The sequence below is a fragment of the Tachysurus vachellii genome, chromosome 6 (assembly GCF_030014155.1).
Source record: "Tachysurus vachellii isolate PV-2020 chromosome 6, HZAU_Pvac_v1, whole genome shotgun sequence".
NCBI lineage: Eukaryota > Metazoa > Chordata > Actinopteri > Siluriformes > Bagridae > Tachysurus > Tachysurus vachellii.
This window is the reverse complement of record NC_083465.1, coordinates 32,446,723-32,469,059: the sequence shown is the minus strand read 5'-3', so window position 1 is coordinate 32,469,059 and position 22,337 is coordinate 32,446,723. Positions and strand designations below refer to the sequence as shown.

Below are 22,337 nucleotides of genomic sequence, written 5' to 3'. Positions count from 1 at the left end.
TCATGGATTTTTATCATGGATTATTTTGCTTTCAGAAATTGACAACAACTCATACATCATTAGCTTTGCATTTGAAATTACCAATGTAACCATCTACCAGGATATTCAGCTGAGAAATGAGACAAATAATTTAATCCAAAACACAATCAACAGCTTGGTATGTGTAGGCCATTTTTCTTTGTCCCAAAATTACATTGTACAGTAAAATAAAATTGACTTTGACCATGTTCATTTTATGACCCCATTTTACGTTTTTAGCTGAACAATATTTTGAGTGATAAAAATGCTACTCCTTTTGTCTTCCCACAAGCAAACTACACGTAAGTAACTTTTTTTTTTTTTTTTTACAACTACCTTATTTTTGAACCAGAATTATTCATTGTGAACATTGTCTTTAAGTTACCTCTATAATACTGCTTTAGGAAATTATTATGTGCTGGACCCATTACATGAAGCTGTGTTAAAACTGTGTAAGGTTTTAGAGGATTTCTTACAAGCAGTTTGAATTGAGTATGGATTTGAGGATCATGGATTTAAGGATTTCATGGTTTCAGCAGTGGTATTAGTGAGAAAATAAATTCAAATAATTGCCTGATTCTATTTTTACATGGTTTCTGATTATATTGCAAGATGCAGGAATGGCACCTGGGAATAATACTGCCCAAGATAAAAAAAAAAAAAGATCTTTTATCTCTGATCTGTGTACTCAGATATCAGCACTGCAAACACTGGCAACTATTTCAATTACTGTATTATTTGAATTACAACATTTTCACCATGACAGCTGGAATACACTAGGAGGTAGATGTTTGGGTCATCCTTGTAATTGTAAACTGGTTTGTAGAATCATAGATGAGTCAAGTCAAGGCAGATGAGTCAGATGCATGAGTCACAGTGCCCTCAAGGCACTGTCAGAAAGGACATGTTAAAGTTTTTCTCGAAGATCATCGAAAGGTACATCGGAGGTGCTTTATCAGTGGAAGTCAGTGTAGAGGTGTAAATTTTAAACACTTCAGTAAATCAGCCAGTACGTTTTGACTGCTAAAGCCACATTGCACAGGACACCAGAGTTAATTTATTTAGAACTGATTGGGACATTTGGACATTTGAGACACAAATCAGAATGGGTTTCTTTTTCTTCAGGTATAATGGTACAGAAATTGAGGCTAATTCAGTATACGTCTTTGTGGAAGGTGACACCAAGTGGACACCAAGTGGATTTCTAGATGCAGTACTCAACATTAGCGGTCTGTCGACCCTCACTACTCCTGCTGCTCAAACAGACCCCCCTGTCCACGTAGTCCTGAGGCCCACAGTCCAAGCACAGAACACCACCACTGGTGGAAATTCTGCATGGATCCTGGGCATCATTATCCCCTGCAGTATAGTCATTATTCTCATACCCTGCTGGATTCTACTCTGTGTAAGTGTCACCAAGATCTCTTATAAACACTAAATTTAGGATATATATATATATATATATATATATATATATATATATATATATATATATATATATATACATATACATATACATATGTGTATATATACTTCTATACTTCTTATATGTAGTTTCATGTAATTTAATTATAGGTACATACACCGACTAATATAGTCATTTCTAAAATTTAAACCATTTTCATTTAACTGTACATCAATTCATGAAGAATGAATCAAAATCTCTCCTGTATTCCCCTTTTTTCATTTACCCCCTTATCTCTGTATCTCAGTGTCTGCTGTGTGGCTGCTGTGCTGGTTTAAGGAGGCGCTACAACAGAAGACAGTCCTACAATACACACAACACAATACACAATGAATACACAACACACAACACACTTTATTAAGAACAGTTTGATTGTAATTTAAGCTTATGAAAATATGATTTGTTACCACGCCTGTTTTGGTATACATTTTTTACCAGTTTTTATTTTTCAATTCATTACACTTTTTAAATTACAGTAATACCTCGAGATACGAGTTTAATTCGTTCCGTGACCTTGCTCGTATCTCAAATTGCTCGTTTCTCAAAGCAATTTTCCCCATTTAAATTAATTGAAATCCCATTAATCCGTTCCAGCTCGCAAAATTCCACTCCAGTTGTTTTAATTATGTGTTTTGAATATGAAAAATGTACAGTACCTGTATTTATAAATGACAAATATTGTATAAAAACATACTGTAATAAAAGAGAATGTTAAAAAAAATAAACTGGTTTTACTTTACGGAAGATGCGCACGGAGGTCGAGGGAGGATTAAACAGGCGTTAGGAGGAATTACACTTTCACTTTCGTTCACTTACTCGCTACTGTACACTCTTAATGCTACTTTACAATTAAATGGAACTTAACTAAACTTCACTAAAATTAACGAAATTAACTGAAATTCTCTTAACTGAACTTAAATGCTACGATTTCTGTTTTCTTTACATTAATTTTGCTTAATTTTCTTCATCGCTTTTCTCTTCACTTGTTTTTGCCTTTTTTGTCACTGTTTCCTCACTAACATCTGCCGGTCGTTTTAATAAAAACCTTTTGGCATATCAGATGTGGTGTAGTCACACAAAGGACTTTAAATTAGGGAAGAATTTAGCACATACACTCAAAAAATAAAAAGAAACAAACAAACAAACAAACAAGTTTCACTGAATCATTGTGAGTGCTTGGTTATTGGTGAACCATTATTTACTCAAGTAATGGCTGTTAGTCTAGTTAATATAATCAGTGTCTAGGAATGATCTGGTCCTCGTCAGACTACCAGACGTGTAAAAGCTAATACATAGCTTCCTATATGTGTATGTGAAAATTAGTTGGTTGCTACGTGAGTAGAATGACAGAAGCAGAGACTTTAGCATGCACACTGTTCAATTTTTCATTTATTGCTTGAGTGAAATCACTGACAATCAACTCCAGGTTATCTGAATAGGAAACACCAGGATTAGCTTTAGTCCAAGTGGTTGGAAAAACGTCAAATGTTTGTTTATGTTCTTAATCACCTCTCATCATGTGGCATTTGAATTATCATGAAAGTGATGCAAGGGAAATGTAAAGATAGAGCAGTGGAGTGCAATGTGGCCTTGAGGACAGAGAATCATTCTGTCCTTGTATTAGGATAAACAGATCTCAGAAGACCAAAACAAAGGTCTTGTTTCATAGCCTGTGTTTGGAGAAGAGTGTTGTCAAAATCTAGTGGAGTCAAAGTGTGTGTAAATAGACAAACAGACTGTGGCTGTTTTTGTGCACAAATGGCAAAGGTGTGCAATTTTTGGCAGCCCATTTGTCTGCTCCATCAACTAGAGTGTTACCATATGCTTTTTCAGGATCACCTGGTTTGTGACCTTTGACCTTAATGACAGCTTGATATTTAGGTAGCACTGAGGCTTCAAAAAGATCAGAAACCAGTTTAGCATGTGACATGGGCTTAGAATCAGCAGATTTAAAACCATGTGCAAAATTAAAAAAAAATATTTACCATGATACTAAAATGTGAGCTACAGATGTGGCCTTTAAGAACGAACGTCTTTTCCCGCGGCATTCTGCAATTCTTGCCGCAGTTTGCCGCGGCTTCCCGCACTTCTGTTCGGGGGGACTATCTTAGCAGTCACCTTAATGTGTTTCGCTTCACAGAATATCCACCAGGTGGCGCATAAGAACCCTGTTTCTCTTAAACACTCAAAAGTTTTTTAAGATTGTATAATATGTTTATATTATTAATTTACATTTTAAAAAATTAGATTTTTTATTTTACTTCACATTACATCAGAATTGTGAGAAAACATCCACAATAAAATATAATTATAAAGACGTATGAAACACCGTTGGATATGGGATTTTTTAAATTAACATTTGTTCTTCTTCTTATTATTATTATATGTTGCCTACATTTACTCAAATAATAGCAATGTAAAATATAAAGGAAATCACAGTTCAAGTTAGGCATAACATAACATAAGTGACATTAAGAGATTTTATTAAGTTACTTTAATCATTTATTTTAGAGATATTTATAGAAATATCTCTAAAATCATTTATTTGCATTGCCTTCTGTATTGCATTCGTTTTGTACATTTACAGGTGCACAAAAACTGGCTAATTTTAATTTCATTAAGACACTGCTGTGTTCTGTATTGATCGATGTTCTGTAAATTTGTACTTAACAAGCCTAAACCATGTTATTCAATTTGTTATTATTATTATTATTATTATTATTATTATTATTATTTATTATTTACTGACATTAAAAATGGTCAAAATGGTTTCAAAACAATCTCCTGGCTTTGAAATATACCAGCCTGTAATTATGCATTAACTTTTGTGCCTCTACTGAAAATAATTCAAAATTTCTGGGGGTTTTTTTTACTAGAAAATGAGGAATTTTTGCATATTAATGAGGTTTATTATACCAAATATTACAATTTTTATTGCAAAATATATGTTAATATGTTGTAAACAAGTTAGACAAAAAAGGTGAAAAAAAGGCTATCATATGGATATACTTCATTTTTTATAAGCAGTCAAAACAGACAAGGTCAAGTTGACTCAGCGCTCCTAATTTGTATAGGAATTCAGACGAGGTCTGCAGGAGGGTTCTTCTTCTTCTTCTTTCGGCTTTTCCCTTCAGGGGTCGCCACAGCGAATCATCTCTCTCCACCTAACCCTATCTTCTGCATCCTCAACACTTGCACCCACTAGCTTCAAATCCTCATTAATTACATCCATATACCTCCTCTTTTGCCTTCCTCTTTGCCTCCTGCCTGGCAGCTCCATGTCCAACATTCTCCTACCAATATACTCACTCTCCCTCCTCTGAACATGTCCAAACCATCTTAATCTTGCCTCCCTAACTTTGTCCCCCAAACGTCCAACATGGGCTGTCCCTCTGATGTACTCGTTCCTAATCCTGTCCAATCTTGTCACTCCCAAAGAAAACCTCAACATCTTCAGTTCGGCTACCTCTAGCTCCGACTCCTGTCTCTTCTTCAGTGACACTGTCTCTAAACCATACAGCATGGCCGGTCTCACCACTGTCCTGTACACCTTCCCCTTGATTCTTGCTGATATTTTCCTATCACACAGAACTCCTGACACCTTTCTCCACCCACTCCAACCTGCCTGCACTCGCTTCTTTACTTCTTTCCCACTCTCTCCATTACTCTGGACTGTTGACCCCAAGTACTTAAACTCCTGTACCTTCTTCACCTCTTCACCCTGTAACCTTACTGTTCCACTTCCCTCCCTTTCATTCACACACATGTACTCAGTCTTACTACGACTGACTTTCATTCCTCTTCTCTCCAGCGCAAACCTCCACCTCTCCAGGTTTTCCTCCACCTGCTCCCTGTTCTCACTACAGATCACAATGTCATCTGCAAACATCATCGTCCAAGGAGACTCCTGTCTGACCTCCTCTGACAACTGGTCCATCACTATAGCAAACAGGAAGGGGCTCAGAGCCGATCCCTGATGCAGTCCCACCTCCACTGTGAACTCCTCTGTCTGACCTACAGCACACCTCACCACTGTCCTGCTCCTCTCATACATGTCCTGCACCACTCTGACATACTTCTCTGCTACTCCTGACTTCCTCATACAGTACCACAACTCTTCTCTTGGCACCCTGTCATACGCTTTCTCTAAGTCTACAAACACACAGTGCAACTCCCTCTGACCATCCCTATACTTCTCCATCAACATTCTCAGAGCAAAAATTGCATCTGTTGTGCTCTTTCTGGGCATGAAGCCATACTGCTGCTCACAAATTTCCACCACCTTCCTTAACCTAGCTTCCACTACTCTTTCCCACAACTTCATTGTATGGCTCATCAACTTTATCCCCCTATAGTTGCTGCAACTCTGCACGTCACCCTTATTCTTAAAGATCGGCACTAACACACTCCTTCTCCATTCCTCAGGCATCCTCTCACTTTCTAAAACCCTGTTGAACAAACTAGTTAAAAATTTCACTGCTGCCTCTCCAAGACACTTCCAGACCTCTACCGGGATGTCGTCAGGACCAACTGCCTTTCCACTTTTCATCCTCTTCAAAGCCTTCCTGACTTCATCCTTTCTAATCTTATCTACTTCCTGTTCCACAGAGTTCACCCCTTCTACTCTTTTTTCCCTCTGATTTTCCTCATTCATCAGCTCCTCAAAGTATTCCTTCCATCTCCTCTGTACACTCTCCTCACTTGTGAGCACTCTTCCATCTCTATCCTTAATAATTCTAACTTGCTGCACATCCTTCCCATCCCGATCCCTCTGTCTAGTTAACCTGTACAAGTCCTTCTCTCCTTCTCTAGTGTCTAACCTAGTGTACAACTCGTCATATGCCTTCTGCTTGGCCTTAGACACCTCCCTCTTCACTCTGTGCTGTAACTCCTTGTATTCGTGTCTATTCTCTTCAGTCCTGTCCATATCAAACTTCTTCTTGGCTAATCTCTTCCTCTGGATACTATCCTGAACTTCCTCATTCCACCACCAAGTCTCCTTATCGTCTTTCCTCCTTCCAGATGACACACCCAGCACCTTTCTCCCTGTCTCCCTGATCACTTCTGCTGTAGTTTCCCAGTCATCTGGCAGCACTACCTGACCACCCAGAGCCTGCCTCAACTTCTGTCTAAAATCCTCACAACATTCCTCCTTTTTCAGCTTCCACCACTTAGTTTTCTTCTCTATCTTTGACCTCTTCCTCTTACAGACCATCAGAGTCATCCTACACACCACCATCCTATGCTGTCTGGCTACACTCTCTCCCACTACCACTTTACAGTCACTAATCTCTTTCAGATTGCCTCTTCTACAAAGGATGTAGTCTACCTGTGTTCTCCTACCTCCACTCTTGTAAGTCACTCTATGTTCCTCCCTCTTCTGAAAATAAGTGTTAACCACAGCCATGTCCATCCTCTTAGCAAAGTCTACTACCATCTGTCCTTCAAGGTTCCTTTCCTTAACTCCAAACTTGCCCATCACCTCCTCATCACCTGTGTTCCCCTCACCAACATGTCCATTAAAATCCGCTCCTATCACCACTCTCTCACCCTTGGGAATACTCTCAATCACCTCATCGAATTCACACCAGAATCTCTCTTTCTCCTCTAACTCACAACCTACCTGCGGGGCATAACCACTAACAACATTCAACCTCACCCCTTCAATCTCTAACTTCAGACTCAACACCCTGTCTGACACTCTCTTCACCTCCAGAACATTCCTCACAAACTCCTCCTTCAGGACCACACCTACCCCATTTCTCTTACTATCCACACCATAATAAAACAGCTTGAATCCTGCTCCTATACTACGAGCCTTGCTACCCTTCCACTTGGTCTCCTGTACACACAGTATATCCACCTTCCTTCTCTCCATCATATCAGCCAGCTCTCTACCTTTCCCTGTCATAGTACCAACATTCAGAGTCCCTATTCTCAGTCCTACACTCTTACCTTTCCTCTTCTCTCTCTGTCTGTGCACTCTCCTCCCTCCTCTACTTCTTCGACCAACAGTAGCCCAATTTCCACCGGCGCCCTGTAGGTCAACGGCGCCGATGGCGGTTGTTGTTAACCCGGGCCTCGACCGATCCGGTATGAAATTCTTACTGACAATTCGCATGGTTAGATTTGGCAATGTTTTATGCCGATGCCCTTCCTGACGCAACCCTCTCTATTTATCCGGGCTTGGGACCGGCACAGAAGTCACTGGACTGTGACCCCCATGGCTAGATTCTGCAGGAGGGTTAAGTATGCAACTTATATGCAATATCGACCCATTCAGAGCCGATCGGCCCTATACGCAAGTTGCGTAGGGCCCCGCAAATTACGAAGGCCCCGCCTCCCCTGCCTCGTTTTACAGCGTGTGTTAATGTTTACTGTGTAGCATGGGCGAGGCTAAAAAGGAGCTCAGCACCCCTAAAATGTTTATTATTTTTATTAATATTTTAGTCCAACGGGTTGCCGCCACTGTGGAGTAGCACAGGACGTGAGTGACTCGTCCATAGTCATAAACGGAGAGAAGTAGCGCCGGAAAGACGCATGCAGTTCTGTTTATTAACTGCTAGAGCGTGAAACAAAAACAGCAGCGCGACAAATAAACTGCGTACCTGTGTAGTGTGTACGTGTGTCTCTGTTGGTAAAGTTTATCGTTAATTTGATACTCATTTTAACAATCGGGAGTCATGTAAACATGACGTCACGTGCGTCTTTTGGAAACATGGAAGCCGGCGTTTGGACCAGAGTGAAAATAAACGAAATATCACTGTATACCACCAGTATGTGTGAAAACACTCACTTTGCTGTATTTATTCATTCCTCACACACAGAGGATTTAACCTGAACCAGGCTTAACTCCTGAACTCCTAGCATTACTCTCTCTCTCTCTCTCTCTCTCTCTTTCTCTCTGTGTGTGTGTGTGTGTCTGTGTGTGTGGCCTGCCAGTGAGCAACAGACATACGACAGTTCTTTAAAAGAAAAAAGACAGAATCAGGTGAGAGACAGTCCATAATGATCTTGTGAAAGGAATTTGTCATTTAATAAAAAGTTAAAAGCCCAATAATAATAATAAAAATAATAATAATAATAATAATAATAATAATAATAATAATAATAATAAAGACAGCTCCGGTTTCCTCCCCGGTCCAAAGACATGCATGGTAGGTTGATTGGCATCTCTGGAAAATTGTCCCTAGTGTGTGATTGTGTGAGTGAATGAGAGTGTGTGTGTGCCCTGCGATGGGTTGGCACTCCGTCCAGGGTGTATCCTGCCTTGATGCCCGATGACGCCTGAGATAGGCACAGGCTCCCCGTGACCCGAGGTAGTTCGGATAAGCGGTAGAAAATGAATGAATGAATGAATAATAAAGACATTTAAAATGACACGCCTCGGTGTGCCTTTTGATCATAACCTTAGCTTCAGCACCCCTGAAAAGGAGCTCAGCACCCCTAATGCTCTGACCCTAGAATCGCCCCTGCTGTGTAGATGACAATATGAAGTGGAGTTATCCATCTGGCCATGAAAAGTGAAAAAAAAAGTGGACCAGTACAAAAAGTAGCGTGATAGCACTCCTAAATGACAATGTTTAAAGTCTCTCAAGGTTACAACAACGTTAATGCAATATGGAAACCAATGGATTTACATTGGAATGAGCATAATGCCAGGTCAATATGAATGCACATTCCTCAGTAAATAATAACCATCAGGGATCAAGTATTGCTCTAATGCATACTATAAAAGCATTTTAGCTTTTATACATTCACATGATATGGATTTTTGATATCAAGTATTCAGTTTTCAATACTTAAAATGTAAATATTAAGAGTGTGATTTCTAGTAGTAACCATATTTTTGATATCAGGAACTTTCCACTTATTGCTGTAAATTTAAGTTGGTTAGATCAACATATGTCAAATTAAGTTATGCAACATCGACCCATTTTTTATGTTATAGGGTATTTCAGATGAATGTTTATAAGTTATGCAGTAAATAGCATTTAAACGTGCACACATGGACATGAGGGTGATGCCTTTTTTTTATATAAATGAATATATTACGAGTGTAGGGCAGGGGCGGTTCTAGGATTTCATCTTTAGGGGGTTTTAGCCCTCAGAGAGAATTTAAAAGAAGAGTTTTATATTATATATTATATGACAACTCTGGTAATAAGAATAGTGAAATTTCACTGCTTTTGGTTGCCGTCTTTGCATCTTTGCGTCTTTGCCGCCGATTAACGTTATAGATAAACGCCTCCAGCTCTGACTGCGCGTGCACGCTGCGCGTACCTGTACTTCTCCGTTCAAATAAAGCAGACAGCTGAAGACGCACTTTTGAAAGACTACAACGCACGCGCGTAAAAGCAAAGTAAAAAAAATCGCTCTTGGATCAAACTGATAAATAATTTTCTTTCCCATCGAAGACATGTCCTGCATTTTAACGTAATTTTTATTGTTTATTTATGAAAGTAAAAATTATCCTTATAGTTTTAGGGTGGCTGAGATCACACACAGGGGAGCTGAAGCCACCCTAAAAAAGGTCTAGAACCGTGTAGGGGCATCTGTATTCGGCCTGAACGTAATGAAACAGGCGTATTGTTTACATGTATTTTACTGCATGCAGCACTGCGCAGACAAATCAATCTATGACATCAAAGTTCCGCTAGAGCCATTCCAAAGCTTATCACTCTCGCGTTACATTGATCTCATGTGTCAATCGATCTGTGCCGCGCAGGTTGCTAATCTCTCTATTGTGATATGCCTCAATGGCAAATAATCAGATAGAAAATGCTAAATTAGTACATAACTACATAAGAACAACCTCTATATTGCGATATGCTCAATGCAAATAATCAGATTAAAAGTCATGTGTTAAACAGTGTTTATTGTTTAGAGAACATGAACTGGAGCTTATTTTTAATAAAAGAAATACCTCAGCATCACATATTGGATTTAGATAACATTGTATTTTATAAAATATATAAATAATGACTTAAACACGATATAGAAAACTAAAACAGATATGTATTGACTGATAACACTTTACAGATCTTACAACACACACTGAAAAAAATTATTCATTCAATTTACTAAATTTATTTAAGGTAAGTGGTCGCAATCAATTTATTTTAGCTACATTTAAACAAAAAATTATAAAAAACATTTTTTTAACAAATGTTTTGTTTAAATGTAGCTAATTAAATTAAATCAATTAGCTTATTATTCATATATAATAAGAATAACAATATGATACATTTATATTGCGCTCAAAATGCTTTAGATATGGAATGAGGGATTTCATTCAGGATGAGCTGTTTGCCATATCCTCTACTACACCATAATATATAAAAAACAAACCACTAATTACACCAAATAACACTCTTTATTCATATTTAAAAGCGATTTGGAAATACAAAACAAACTATTTGCTGCAATACTGATAAACTATCGCTAATAACCCCATCAACAATGATGTTTACCATCAACAAACCAACAGAAGCATTTTTTTCGTAACACACCACACATAACACACCTGAGGTAATCCAAAGTTGCATTGAGCGGTACCAAAAAGCCAGCCGTGACAGCGGAGATAGTTGCAGATGTGACTGTTTATGTAACCGGCAAAAGAAAATAATATTGTCGACTCGTCAGCCTACATGAAACCCGACTGCCCTCTACAGGTTTTGTATTTCCTGCGCTGAACAATTTGACCCCCCTTCGATAGAGTCTCGCAGAATGCCGGCGGTCTTTTTAAAAGGCCACATCTGTACACCAAAAGCATATTGTAAATCAGTACAAATAGTTATGACTCGATCTTTAAACAGACTTAAAATTGCCCTTGTTGAGCTTGAAGAACTGAATAGATTAAGCTTAATGCTTAATTTGTCAGTCAAAGAACAGACTGAATATTGTCGTGGAAGTTTTGAGGTTTGAGAGATTTAAAGTATAAAGTATAACACTGGTAGACACAGGCAAAAGTAAAAAAGGTTTCACAATTTATTATACACTCCGCATATAGCATGAGAGATGAAGGGCCACAATCATTGATTATATCAAGATTTTATAGACAGAACTCAAGTAAAGAAGATATGTAAAAGCAAAACATCATCAATCATTGGCTCAAAATCACTGCATGCTTGTCTCCTGATCAAGCTTATCACAATCTTGTCTCCTGATCACAGCTCTCTATTTACCAGTCGATCTACATTCCTACTCCAATCTATGGTCATGAGCTTTGGGTCATGACCGAAAGGACAAGATCCCCGATACAGGCGGCCAAAATGAGTTTCCTCCTTGGGTGGCTGGGCGCTCCCTTAGAGATAGGGTGAGGAGCTCAGAGTAGAGTCCCTGCTCCTCCACATCGAGAGGAGTCAGCTGAGGTGGCTCGGGCATCTGTTCCAGATGCCTCCTGGACACCTCCCTGGGGAGGTGTTCCAGGCATGTCCAACCGGGAGGAGGCCCCGGGGAAGACCTAGGACACGCTGGAGGGACTATGTCTCTCGGCTGGCCTGGGAACGCCTCGGTATTCCCCCGGAAAAGCTGGAGGAAGTGTCTGGGGAGACTGAAGTCTGGGCGTCCCTGCTTAGACTGCTGCCCCCGCAACCCGGTTCCGGATAAGCGGAAGAAAATGGATGGATGGATGAATATAGGCAATTTGTATGTACAAATGTGCAAACATGAAAATGTGCAATTGAAGTATACTATATATACAATTTGTATGTACAAATGTGCAATTGGGAAATGTGCAATTGAAGTAAACAGTATAGAAAATTTGTATGTACAAATGTGCAAGTATGAAATGTGCAATTGAAGTATACATAGTACAAAATGTGCAAGTTTGAAATGTGCAATGAAGTGTTGTCTGTTCCATGTGTGTTAAGTGTTCATCAGATGGATTGCCTGAGGGAAGAATCTGTTCCTATGTCTGGTCGTTCTGGTTCTCAGGGCTCTGTAGCGTCGACCAGATGGCAACAGTTTAAAGAGTGAGTCTGCTGGATGTGAGGGGTCCAGAGTGATTGACTTTGCCTTTTTGATTACTCTGGAGAAGTACAGATCTTGTAGAGTGGGGAGAGTTGTGCCAATGGTTCACTCAGCAGTCAATGGTTCAATGGTTCACTTTGCAGCAGAGGTCAAATTTGGTGGCTGAGCTGAACCAAACAGCCACTGAAGTGCAGAGGATGGATTCAATGATTGCAGTGTAGAACTGTTTCAGAAGAGGTTGAACTTCCTCAGCTGGTGAAGGAAGTACAACCTCTGCTGGGCCTTTTTCACAATGGAGTCAATGTGAATGTCCCACTTCAGGCCCTGGGAGATTGTGGTTCCCAGGAATCTGAATGACTCCACTGCTCTGGATGATGGTATGTGGGGGGATCCATGATCCATGATGGTAAGTGGGGGGAGAGCAGGGGGGTTTCTCCTGAAGTTCACTTTCATCTCACTGTCTTGAGTTTGTTCAGCTCCAGGTTGTTAAGACTGCACCAGACAGCCAGCTGTTCAACCTCCAGTCTGTAAGCAGATTCGTCACCGTCCTGGATGAGGCCGATCAGTGTGGTGTCATCTGCAAACTTCAGGAGCTTGACAGAGGGGTCATTAGAGGCGCAGTCATTCGTGTACAGGGAGTGGAGCAGTGGGGAGAGGACACAGCCCTGGGGGGCGCCAGTGCTGATGGTGCGGGTTTTGAGTTTCCCCAGTCGCACTAGCTGATGCCTGTCTGTCAGAAAGCTGGTGATCCACATACAGACAGAGGAGGGCACAGAGAGCTGGGTTAATTTGGGCTGAAGGAGTGATGGGATGATGGTGTTAAAGGCAGAGCTAAAGTCCACAAACAGGATCCTCACATAAGTCCCTGGTCTGTCCAGATGCTGCAGAACATAATGCAGTCCCATATTGACTGCATCATTCACAGACCTGTTTGCTCTGTAGGCAAACTGCAGAGGGTCCAGTAAGGGTCCAGTGATGTCCTTCAGGTAAGCCAAAACCAGTCTTTCAAATGATATCATGGCCACAGATGTTAGAGCCAAAGGTCTGTAGTCATTAAGTCCAGTAATTTTGGATTTCTTTAGGACGGGAATGATAGTGGAGTTTTTGAAGCATGAGGGGACTTCACAAGCTCCAGTGATGCGTTGAAGATCTGTGTGAAGATGGGGGCCAGCTGATCAGCACAGGCTTTCAGACAGGCTGGTGAAACGCCGTCTGGGCCTTCTTGATCTTCCTGAAGACCTGACACAATTGTAGGAGTGGGTGCGTAGGGGGTTACAGATGGTGAGAATTGGGCTTTTTCAATCCTGCAGTAGAACTCATTCAGGTCGTCTGCCAGTTGTTGATTCACCACAGAACGGGGGGGATGGTGTCGTGTAGTTGGTGATGGCTTTCAGACCTTTCCACACTGAAGCTGAGTCATTAGAGGAAACCTGAATCCATAGTTTTTCGGAATAATTCCTCTTTGCCACTCTGATCTCCTTTTCCAGTGTGTATTTGGCCACGCGAGCTCACGTGCGCTTGCGGAGGGATGTAAACACTCACCATGATGAACGAGCAAAACTCCCGCGTCGAATAGAACAATTTGCAGTTAACAAAGAGTGTTTCAAGATCTGGACAGCACATCTTCTTTAACACAGTTACATCAGAACACCACCTTTCATTGATGTAAAAACACGTCCAGCCGCCACGCGATATCATGTAGTGCATCAGAGATAGACCCATGGTCGTCATCATTAGAGGGAATGAAGGTGCAACGTCGATCTATCATGGCACATACCCCTCCCTCTTTAGCTAATAGAATATCTAAGGCCATTCTATTTTGTGTTGTAGTCAATTTAAGGGCAGCAAGTTCTTGTTTGATACCTTCGGCTGCCCAATTAGTGGAGTTAATATAAGTGGCAAGCCGATAATGTGTGACTTCTAGTTGATTCCATACCTGAGTCATCCCATATTGTGGGAAGAAGGAATCAAAGAATTTACTTTTTAGTCTATGCTCTGACAGGGGAAAATCATCATCAGAAACATCACTTTTGGGTCGCTTTATTGGTGAGTGTGAGTGAAGTATGACCACACCAGGGTACTTAAACCTTGTTAAAGTACATACTCCTTTCCAGTTATGGGGTAAGGCCAAATACAGGTTTTGACCACAGACCCAGTACCAATCATCAGCCCCGAGTAGTGTGCCAGTGTCAGATGGATGAGTAAGGGAACACTCTGCCTATGGGCAGGTCCTGTCATCCGAATATGGGTAATATAAGTGAGTGCATCTCTGGCTGGCGATATTACCTAATGGTATGTTTCCTGTTCCTACAAAACAGTGTGTGTAGTTTAATTTAGGAGGAGGCTGTGCAATGAATGTGTTAATTCTTGTTTGATTTACCTCAGAGAGGTTTCCTGGTAATGATTAAGCTTTCACTATTTCATATTGTGCGACTGCTGCATATCTTAAACAGCTACGGCCTGTTTTCTAGTTTCTGAAGGCTGATCCATTTAAAAACAGCTCAAGGTCTGGATTCAATGATGGTGTCTCCTGCAAATCAGACCTGCAAATTTGATTTACAACTGTTACACGGTTGTGATGTTCTCCATCAACTTCTTTGAAAGAAGAGTTGCAGAGTTTAGTACAATACTGTGTCGTACAACATTTGGCAGTTCAAATAAAATAGTGTGAATAGGGTAATTTAGCTGTATTCTACAATGTCATTGATGTACATTGAAGCATTGATTGCTTTTTAGCTGTTCCTACAGATCTTAAATACTTAGGCAGTCCCACTGCATCCAGTTTAGTTAAAAAAATAGTCTACTGGTCTTTATTTTCCTTAATGATTTTTCCATAATACTGATGTCATACACCCCCTTTTTCCCCATCTACTATGTGTGAATAACTTAGTTTGGACCTGGTGTATCTAATCTGGGTGTGGATTGTAAGGCTAGTTTCACCTCTGACAAAGGCCTTTTCTTTTTCAGATGTCCTACTAAGTGCACTGTGGGCCTGTATAGACCCTTCCCATGAGCTATTGCACTCAAGGGAGCCTTGAGGACTGCATAATTATGTATTATGTCCTACAATAAGAACACATGCCTAAACATGACATTAGTTGTTTCTTTATTTTAGGCTTTGGATTGTTTTGTATATCTGCAACTCTGTTTTCTTCTATACTTTTAGCTTGTTCTGATATCAGCTGTCATAGGAATTTCACCTGCTATTTTATAATTTTGCTATTTTGCAACTTTCAAGCTTTATTATAAATGGTTGTATATTCACAATGTGATTTTCCATTAATATATAATGCAAACCAAAATTAAGGATACTGCACTTTACAAGGCCTGTAATCAAATTTGGGGTTCTACTTGCACCGGTGCACAATCCCACATCATGTTTGCTCAGAGTTCCTTAAGAACTGCGTTTTAATGGGGATCATCTACAGAAATGCGTGGTAACTGCCATTGCTTTTAGCACATCTGTGTTTGCTTGTGGCGTTATCTCAAATTATTATTCTGTCAGCCAAGGCTATACAGCTCGAAGACATTACAATAGGCTTTAGTTTATTCACTGTACAACACCGTGGGATCTGAACTGGGTTTCCAATCACCAGTTTTCACACATTTTAGTGTCCACTTTCCTAAATCGTCCCACTTCTCTTTTTCAGCTTTTGATAGAGACTCAGAAATTTTCCATAGTGAATGGGTGTGTCTTCCCTGGCCTTACATGTATTCTACAAAGACTCACTTCTATAGTAATCTGTCCTAATACAAATTCTTCAACAATAAAACATCTGCTTTGCTTGCGGTTCTCAAACCCTTTTTTTCCAAGTCCCTTATTTGTGTGTGAGCTGTGCAGTGCAGATCATGTGTGTTCATGTATTGTGTGTGTGTAGTGTTAGTAGCAGCATTGGCCTTATCTATGAGAGCTTGATTCACTGAATTCACAGAGGAGGTGCTGAGTTTCCACTCATACACATACAGAGTTCTGGGGTCCCACTTACCGCCCTGAAGTTCAACTGTTTGACTTGTACACACTTTCAATTCGTTTGGGGTGCTAATTAGGTTTATTCCCAAATTACAAATCAAATCCCTGCCCATCAGATTAATCAGGCAGCATTCAGATAGCAGAAAAGAAAATGTCAACGACTGTTGGTTATCCCCAACACACCTTAAGGGTGCTGGAAATGTTTCTTTCACGATAATCCCAGACGCTCCAACTGAATTCAGGGATCTAACACTCATTTTATGCATCTCACTCAACTCATGTAATTTGATCACAGAGATTCCTGCAGCAGAATCTACTAAAACACAAGGTCTGTCCCGTCTACATTCAATGTGTGCACTGTGTCATGTGCTTATAGGCATCTAAACTGTACTTTGCATATGTGCCCTGTGGAGAATGTTTCTTTTCAAGAAAATCAATAGCATTCAAAACTTTAACATTTAAGTCGGAATCAGAAGTTAGCTGAAGCATTTCTTTTTCATTGCAAAGCATCAAAGATTTTGACTAACCCATCCCTTCAGGACTGACCTCCTCGACCTGAGATATTGATGGTCATGCACTTTCCTCATCATGTCTCTTAGGGCATTCCTTTGCCCAGTGATCTTGTCCGCAAATAAAACATCCACTGTCTCCCCCTTTTCCTCTTCTGCCACTTTCTCGATATCACCCTCTTCCTCGATGTGTTCGAGACCTCACCACAGCTTGCATCACTGTCAGCTGAACTTTGTGTGTTTGTGCTTCTTTCTTCTTTTCCTGCTCCTGCTTGTTTTGCATGAGCAGCTTTTCTGCATGCAGAGCATGTTGTTTGATTAGGCTCAGCTTTCCAGTGTCCCAAGTGATGCATAGGTTTTTAACCTTGTCAGATATTCCTGGGATCAGTCCATTCATGAAACTGTTTCTCAAGTGTGCCTCGTACGTGGTCACTACCCCCTCACAAATATCAGTTGGGGGAATGAGGCCGCTGTGCATGTTGTGTATTTTAGTGAGGCGATGGAGATATTGCGCAACTGTCTCGCTGTCCTCCTGTTTGCACAGTGCAATCTTTGTCATATCTATTGTTGTGAAAATCTTAGTAAAAATAATTAAAGTATCACTCCTTACAATACTATAACCACAGTAAAGTATTAAGCCTTGCAAAATATTACAATTGGTGTCATAAGACATACGTAGGCGAGGTTGTAGGCCCCAGATGTTGTAATAGTTTTAGGGTAATATATGACTAACATATAAATGGCCACACCTGAGTCAAAGTGTAAACAAGAAAAGAAGTTTATTGTAATCATAAACTTAGTAAAAGTAACCGGACTCAGTGCTATCAGGCCTAGTCAGTCTGAGCTCTCTGATCAACAATGTGTGAGGAAGTGAAAGTGAGCGGCAACAGGACTACGTTCATCCCCTGTTCTAATAGTACTTCTGTGCTCACTAATTCTAGTCCGAAGTGCTCTTGTTGTTTTGCCCACATATGCTAAGCCACACGGGCAGCAAATTAAATAAATAACGTGTGGTGCTACATGTAATAACACCACGAATAGATAATGTCTTGCAAGTGTGTGGATGATTAAAGTTTTTGCACTTATGGGTATACGAGCACTGGGCACAACTGCCACATCTATAGTTACCATCTGGCATACTAACAAAAGCCGTTATGGATTGCGGACGTATATCATTTTTAACAAAGGAGGTCTTTTAAGTTAGGGGCACGCTTAAAAATAAGGTTAGTTTTTTCTGGGAATATTCTGATTAGTTTAGGGTCCAAATCAATAATGTGCCAATGTTTGTAAACAGATTTTCTAAATTCTGATACAAGTGGGGAATATTTCATGAAACATAAAGGGGACTTGTTTGGATTTCTAGTGTGCTTATTTGATCGAAGACACTCATCTTGTGTTAACTGATCAAAATGTTTTTTGGCCAAATCAACCCAATCTTGTTTATACCCTCTATTGAGGAATCTTTTTGTCAAGTCTGCAGCCTGCTTTGAATAAGATGTATTATCGCTGCATATTCTACATACACGATTAAACCGACTGATCGGAAGTCAGCGAAAAAGGTCGCAGACAGCCTCGTATTCAGACCAGCAGGAGAGTACGGTAATTAATCTTACTGAAAAAACTTTGTCTGAGGCTTGTACGCCCGCCTTAAGTAAAGGACTGAATTTTGTCCCAACCACCCACACTAATGACTTTGAGACTCTTGATTTCCAGAAGTTTTTTCATAATCTCAGATTGAGGGAGTTTTTCCATTCTGATATAAGAGAGAGTTTAACAAGGAGTGTTTCCTCTTTGGACCAAATCCATTCATCTGCTACTTCTGCCCTTAGTGACTTGTCCCATAGCCGTTTTAAGAAAAGATCGACATTTATTCCTCCTAAGCAGTAGTAGTAGCCTTTATTGTCACTGGTCACAGGTACCGTGAAATTAGCCATCAACCTGTCCATACATACAGTACACACACAATATGACAAGGGGGGACAGGACAGGAAGACTGGGAATTGAAAAGAAATACAGCATAACATGAGGGAAGGGAGGAGAAAAAAACAACCCCCAGACTATGCTCCGGTGGGGAGTACAGTGTGGGAACAGGAAAAACACCCCAGCAACATAAGCACGCCATAAACACACGTTTATGTAATAAGTGTGTACGCCTGGAGAGTCGTTGCTCCCGGTATCAAATCTCGGTGCCTCAGGCCGCAAGTTTGTCATAGCGATACACAGCAAGTTGCCATGGAGACAGCCTTGATCGGGTCCCAGACAGAGTCAACAATCAGCAGGTGTCTGTGGAAATGGGGGAAGGAACGCAAGATGCTCGCTGCAGTGCTCTTCCAGGGGAATTGTTGTTCCAGCAGCGGCCTTGAGGGGAGCCGAAAGCAGATAACATTGGGATTGTTTGGTCTTGGGGCGAGTAGATGCATTCCAATTTACACGACTACTCTATTAGTCCGTTCTGGTCTCCAAATCGATCCATTTTTCTTTCCAAAGCAGTGAGCTTCTCCATGATGTTAACAGTATCCAAAGCAGTGAGCCTCACCGTGATGTATTCCATATTGCAGTTAATAGTCCCAGCCTCAGTGCTGACCGCTCGCCCACTGCGTCAATCATGACGGGCAGCCTTAGGAGGTTTTGGACAGCTGTCACCGTTTTCTGATTTTCTCGATAAACCAGGGCAATGCCTAATCCAATCAGCAGAACTCCTGTTATCATGTTCCAAATAGGTAGATATCTTCAATGTCCTCCACAGAAAGAGCCGCCAGACACATGACCCGCCACCTCTCCCACGCTTCCATCGTATATCCAGCTGCGAACGTTCCGGCAGGGCAGTCAGGTTCCCCCGAACCCAAGCTTCTCGTCGAGAAGATGGTGTCAATTGCGTTGAGAGACCAGTTTATCAAATCCATGATGTTTTTTAGTTTGGAGAGCAGTGCGGAGAGAGTCTCTCAAAGTATAAGACAATAGACGAGCCGCCTGCCCTGACTTTCTGCCTGTATTCTGACTACAATTTCTGTCTCTCCTACATTGCTGTGTTTGCTGGTTTTGACCCTTGCCTGTTGTACTACGAGTTTGTTCATACATGGATCCTAGGCATCACGAGCCATCATTACAGAAGACTTTGCCGTCTACCGATCCAGCAGCTACTCGCTACGGAGCTATCCGCCCAAGCCCAGCAGATCGCCGGCCAGTACCAGCATTTAACTCGGCTTACCTCACTCACGAGAGAACTCATTGCAGTGCTGCACATGTTGCAAAGCATCTCTGCGGCACCAAACCCAATGCTGCCGCTGTCGTCACCTACAACCGCCTATGCGATCTCCTCGGCCGCTAACCCATGGCTCGCCTTCCCGGACAAGTTCAACGGAGACCCGGAGAAGTGCAAGGGCTTCCTGATGCAGTGTGTGCTCTTTGTCACACAACAACCCTCTCTCTACCCTAGCCGAATAGCCTTGGTGTGCTCGCTCCTTACCGGGAGGGCTTTAGAGTGGGCCACTGCGGTATGGAAGGAGGATGGGACCGCGTTTCCTTCCTTCAGCCACTTCCTCATCCAGATGCACAGCATGTTCAAGCACCCCGCTGGAGGAGAGAGTGCAGAGGAGCGATTACTGAATATTTCCCAGGGAGATCACACCGCGGCGGATTATGCCCTCACCTTTCGAACCCTTGCAGCTCAGGCAAGCTGGGAAGAGAGACCCCTCAATCTCCCATACCGCAAGGGACTGAACCGTGAGCTACAGACCGAACTCGCCTGTCATGACGAGGGGAGGGACCTATCTGCGTTCATAGAACTGTCCATCCAGATAGACAACTTGAAGAGAGCCCATCGAACGCCCACGCGAAGGCCACCGACTGAGAATACAGAGCCCATGCCACTCGGATCCGCTCACCTCACATCAGAGGAGAAAGCGAGACGCTTCCGTCGCCAACTCTGCCTGTACTGTGGTGAACCCGGACATCTGCTGGCTACCTGTCCCACCAGACCACCCAACAAGCGAAACACTCTGGTGAGTTTGAAAGTCTTCTCCTCTCGTTCTTAAAACTGCACTAAGTTTGATGTTCGGCTAAAGGTGCAGGGAAGAGACATTAATCTTGTGGTGCTTGTTGACTTCCTCTTTCATTCCAGAGGAGTTTGTTAAACGGAACGCGATCCCACTGATCAAATGTATTCCCCCCTTGGCAGTGGAAGCAATATTTGGCCGACCTCTCGGAAAAGGGTGCATAAGATTCAGCACCGGGGATGTCACATTACAAGTGGGTGCACGACACAGTGAGCTTATCCGGTTCCACGTTGTAACCTCTCCTCGCCACCCCCTCATCTTAGGACTGCCATGGCTGAAACTCCATAATCCGGTCATCTCATGGAGAGAGCCATGAATCATTAACTGGGACGAAGCCTGCTCTCAACACTACCAGCCCTCTAAGACATGCCTCCAAATTAACTCAGCGGTTACCACTCCTGTTGGTCCAGGTCTCCCTGCTGGATATCACGACCTCGCAGAAGCCTTCAGCAAGGTCAAAGCCACCGAGCTTCCACCACATCGACCTGGGGACTGCTGTATTGAGCTCCTGCCCAATACCACTCCACCTAAGGCGAGGATTTTCCCACTGTCACAACCTGAATCCAAGGCTATCAATAAGTATATTGAGGAGGAGTTAAAGAAGGGCTTCATCCGACATTCTGTGTCTCCAGCATCGTTGGGGTTCTTCTTTGTGAAAAAAAAGGACGGAGGGCTTCGACCATGCATTGACTATCGCGCTTTGAATGACATCACCGTGAAGTTTCGCTACCCTCTCCCCCTTGTGCCATCGGCCCTAGAACAACTTTGCAAAGCCAAGTACTTCACGAAGCTGGATCTGTGCCATAAGACCTCAACATCATCCTTGGGCTACGTCATCTCCACCGAGGGGGTCGCCATGGACGATTCAAAGATACAAGCGGTGGTGAACTGGCCGCAACCTCAAACCATCAAGGAATTGCAACGTTTCCTGGGTTTGCGAACTTTTACCGCCGCTTCATCCGTGGGTTCAGCACTATAGCTGCACCTCTCATGTCCATGACCAAAAAGGCACCGTCTCATCTCACCTGGTCACCTGAGGCCATCAGGGCCTTCCAGCTACTGAAGGAGAGGTTCACCACGGCTCCCATTCTCCATCACCCTGATCCTACCCGGCCGTTTATCGTCGACGTTGATGCCTCCAATACCGGAATCGGGGCAGTTCTTTCTCAGCATCAGGGTCCGGCTAATAAGATGTATCCGTGTGCGTACTTTTCCAGAAAACTCTCGCCCATGGAGCGCAACTATGATGTGGGGAACAGCGAATTATTGGCCATGAAGTCAGTGGCGGCACTGGCTAGAGGGCACTCAACACCCGTTTATAGTCCTCACTGACACCAAAAATCTGG

The 22,337-nt window shown here is 42.0% G+C and overlaps 1 protein-coding gene across 1 annotated transcript in view; it reads left to right on the top strand.

The window, feature by feature from the left end:
* The window catches only part of LOC132847773 (uncharacterized), a 34,060-nt gene extending 12,090 nt beyond the window's left edge, over positions 1-21,970 (top strand). Inside the window, exons 26-31 of the mRNA XM_060873311.1 lie at positions 36-157; positions 259-320; positions 1,144-1,423; positions 1,731-1,824; positions 20,024-20,937; positions 21,347-21,970. Of these exons, the coding sequence (XP_060729294.1) occupies positions 36-157; positions 259-320; positions 1,144-1,423; positions 1,731-1,824; positions 20,024-20,937; positions 21,347-21,970 (2,096 nt within the window). The remainder of the gene's footprint in view (positions 1-35; positions 158-258; positions 321-1,143; positions 1,424-1,730; positions 1,825-20,023; positions 20,938-21,346) is intronic.
* The last annotated feature ends 367 nt before the right edge of the window (positions 21,971-22,337 follow it).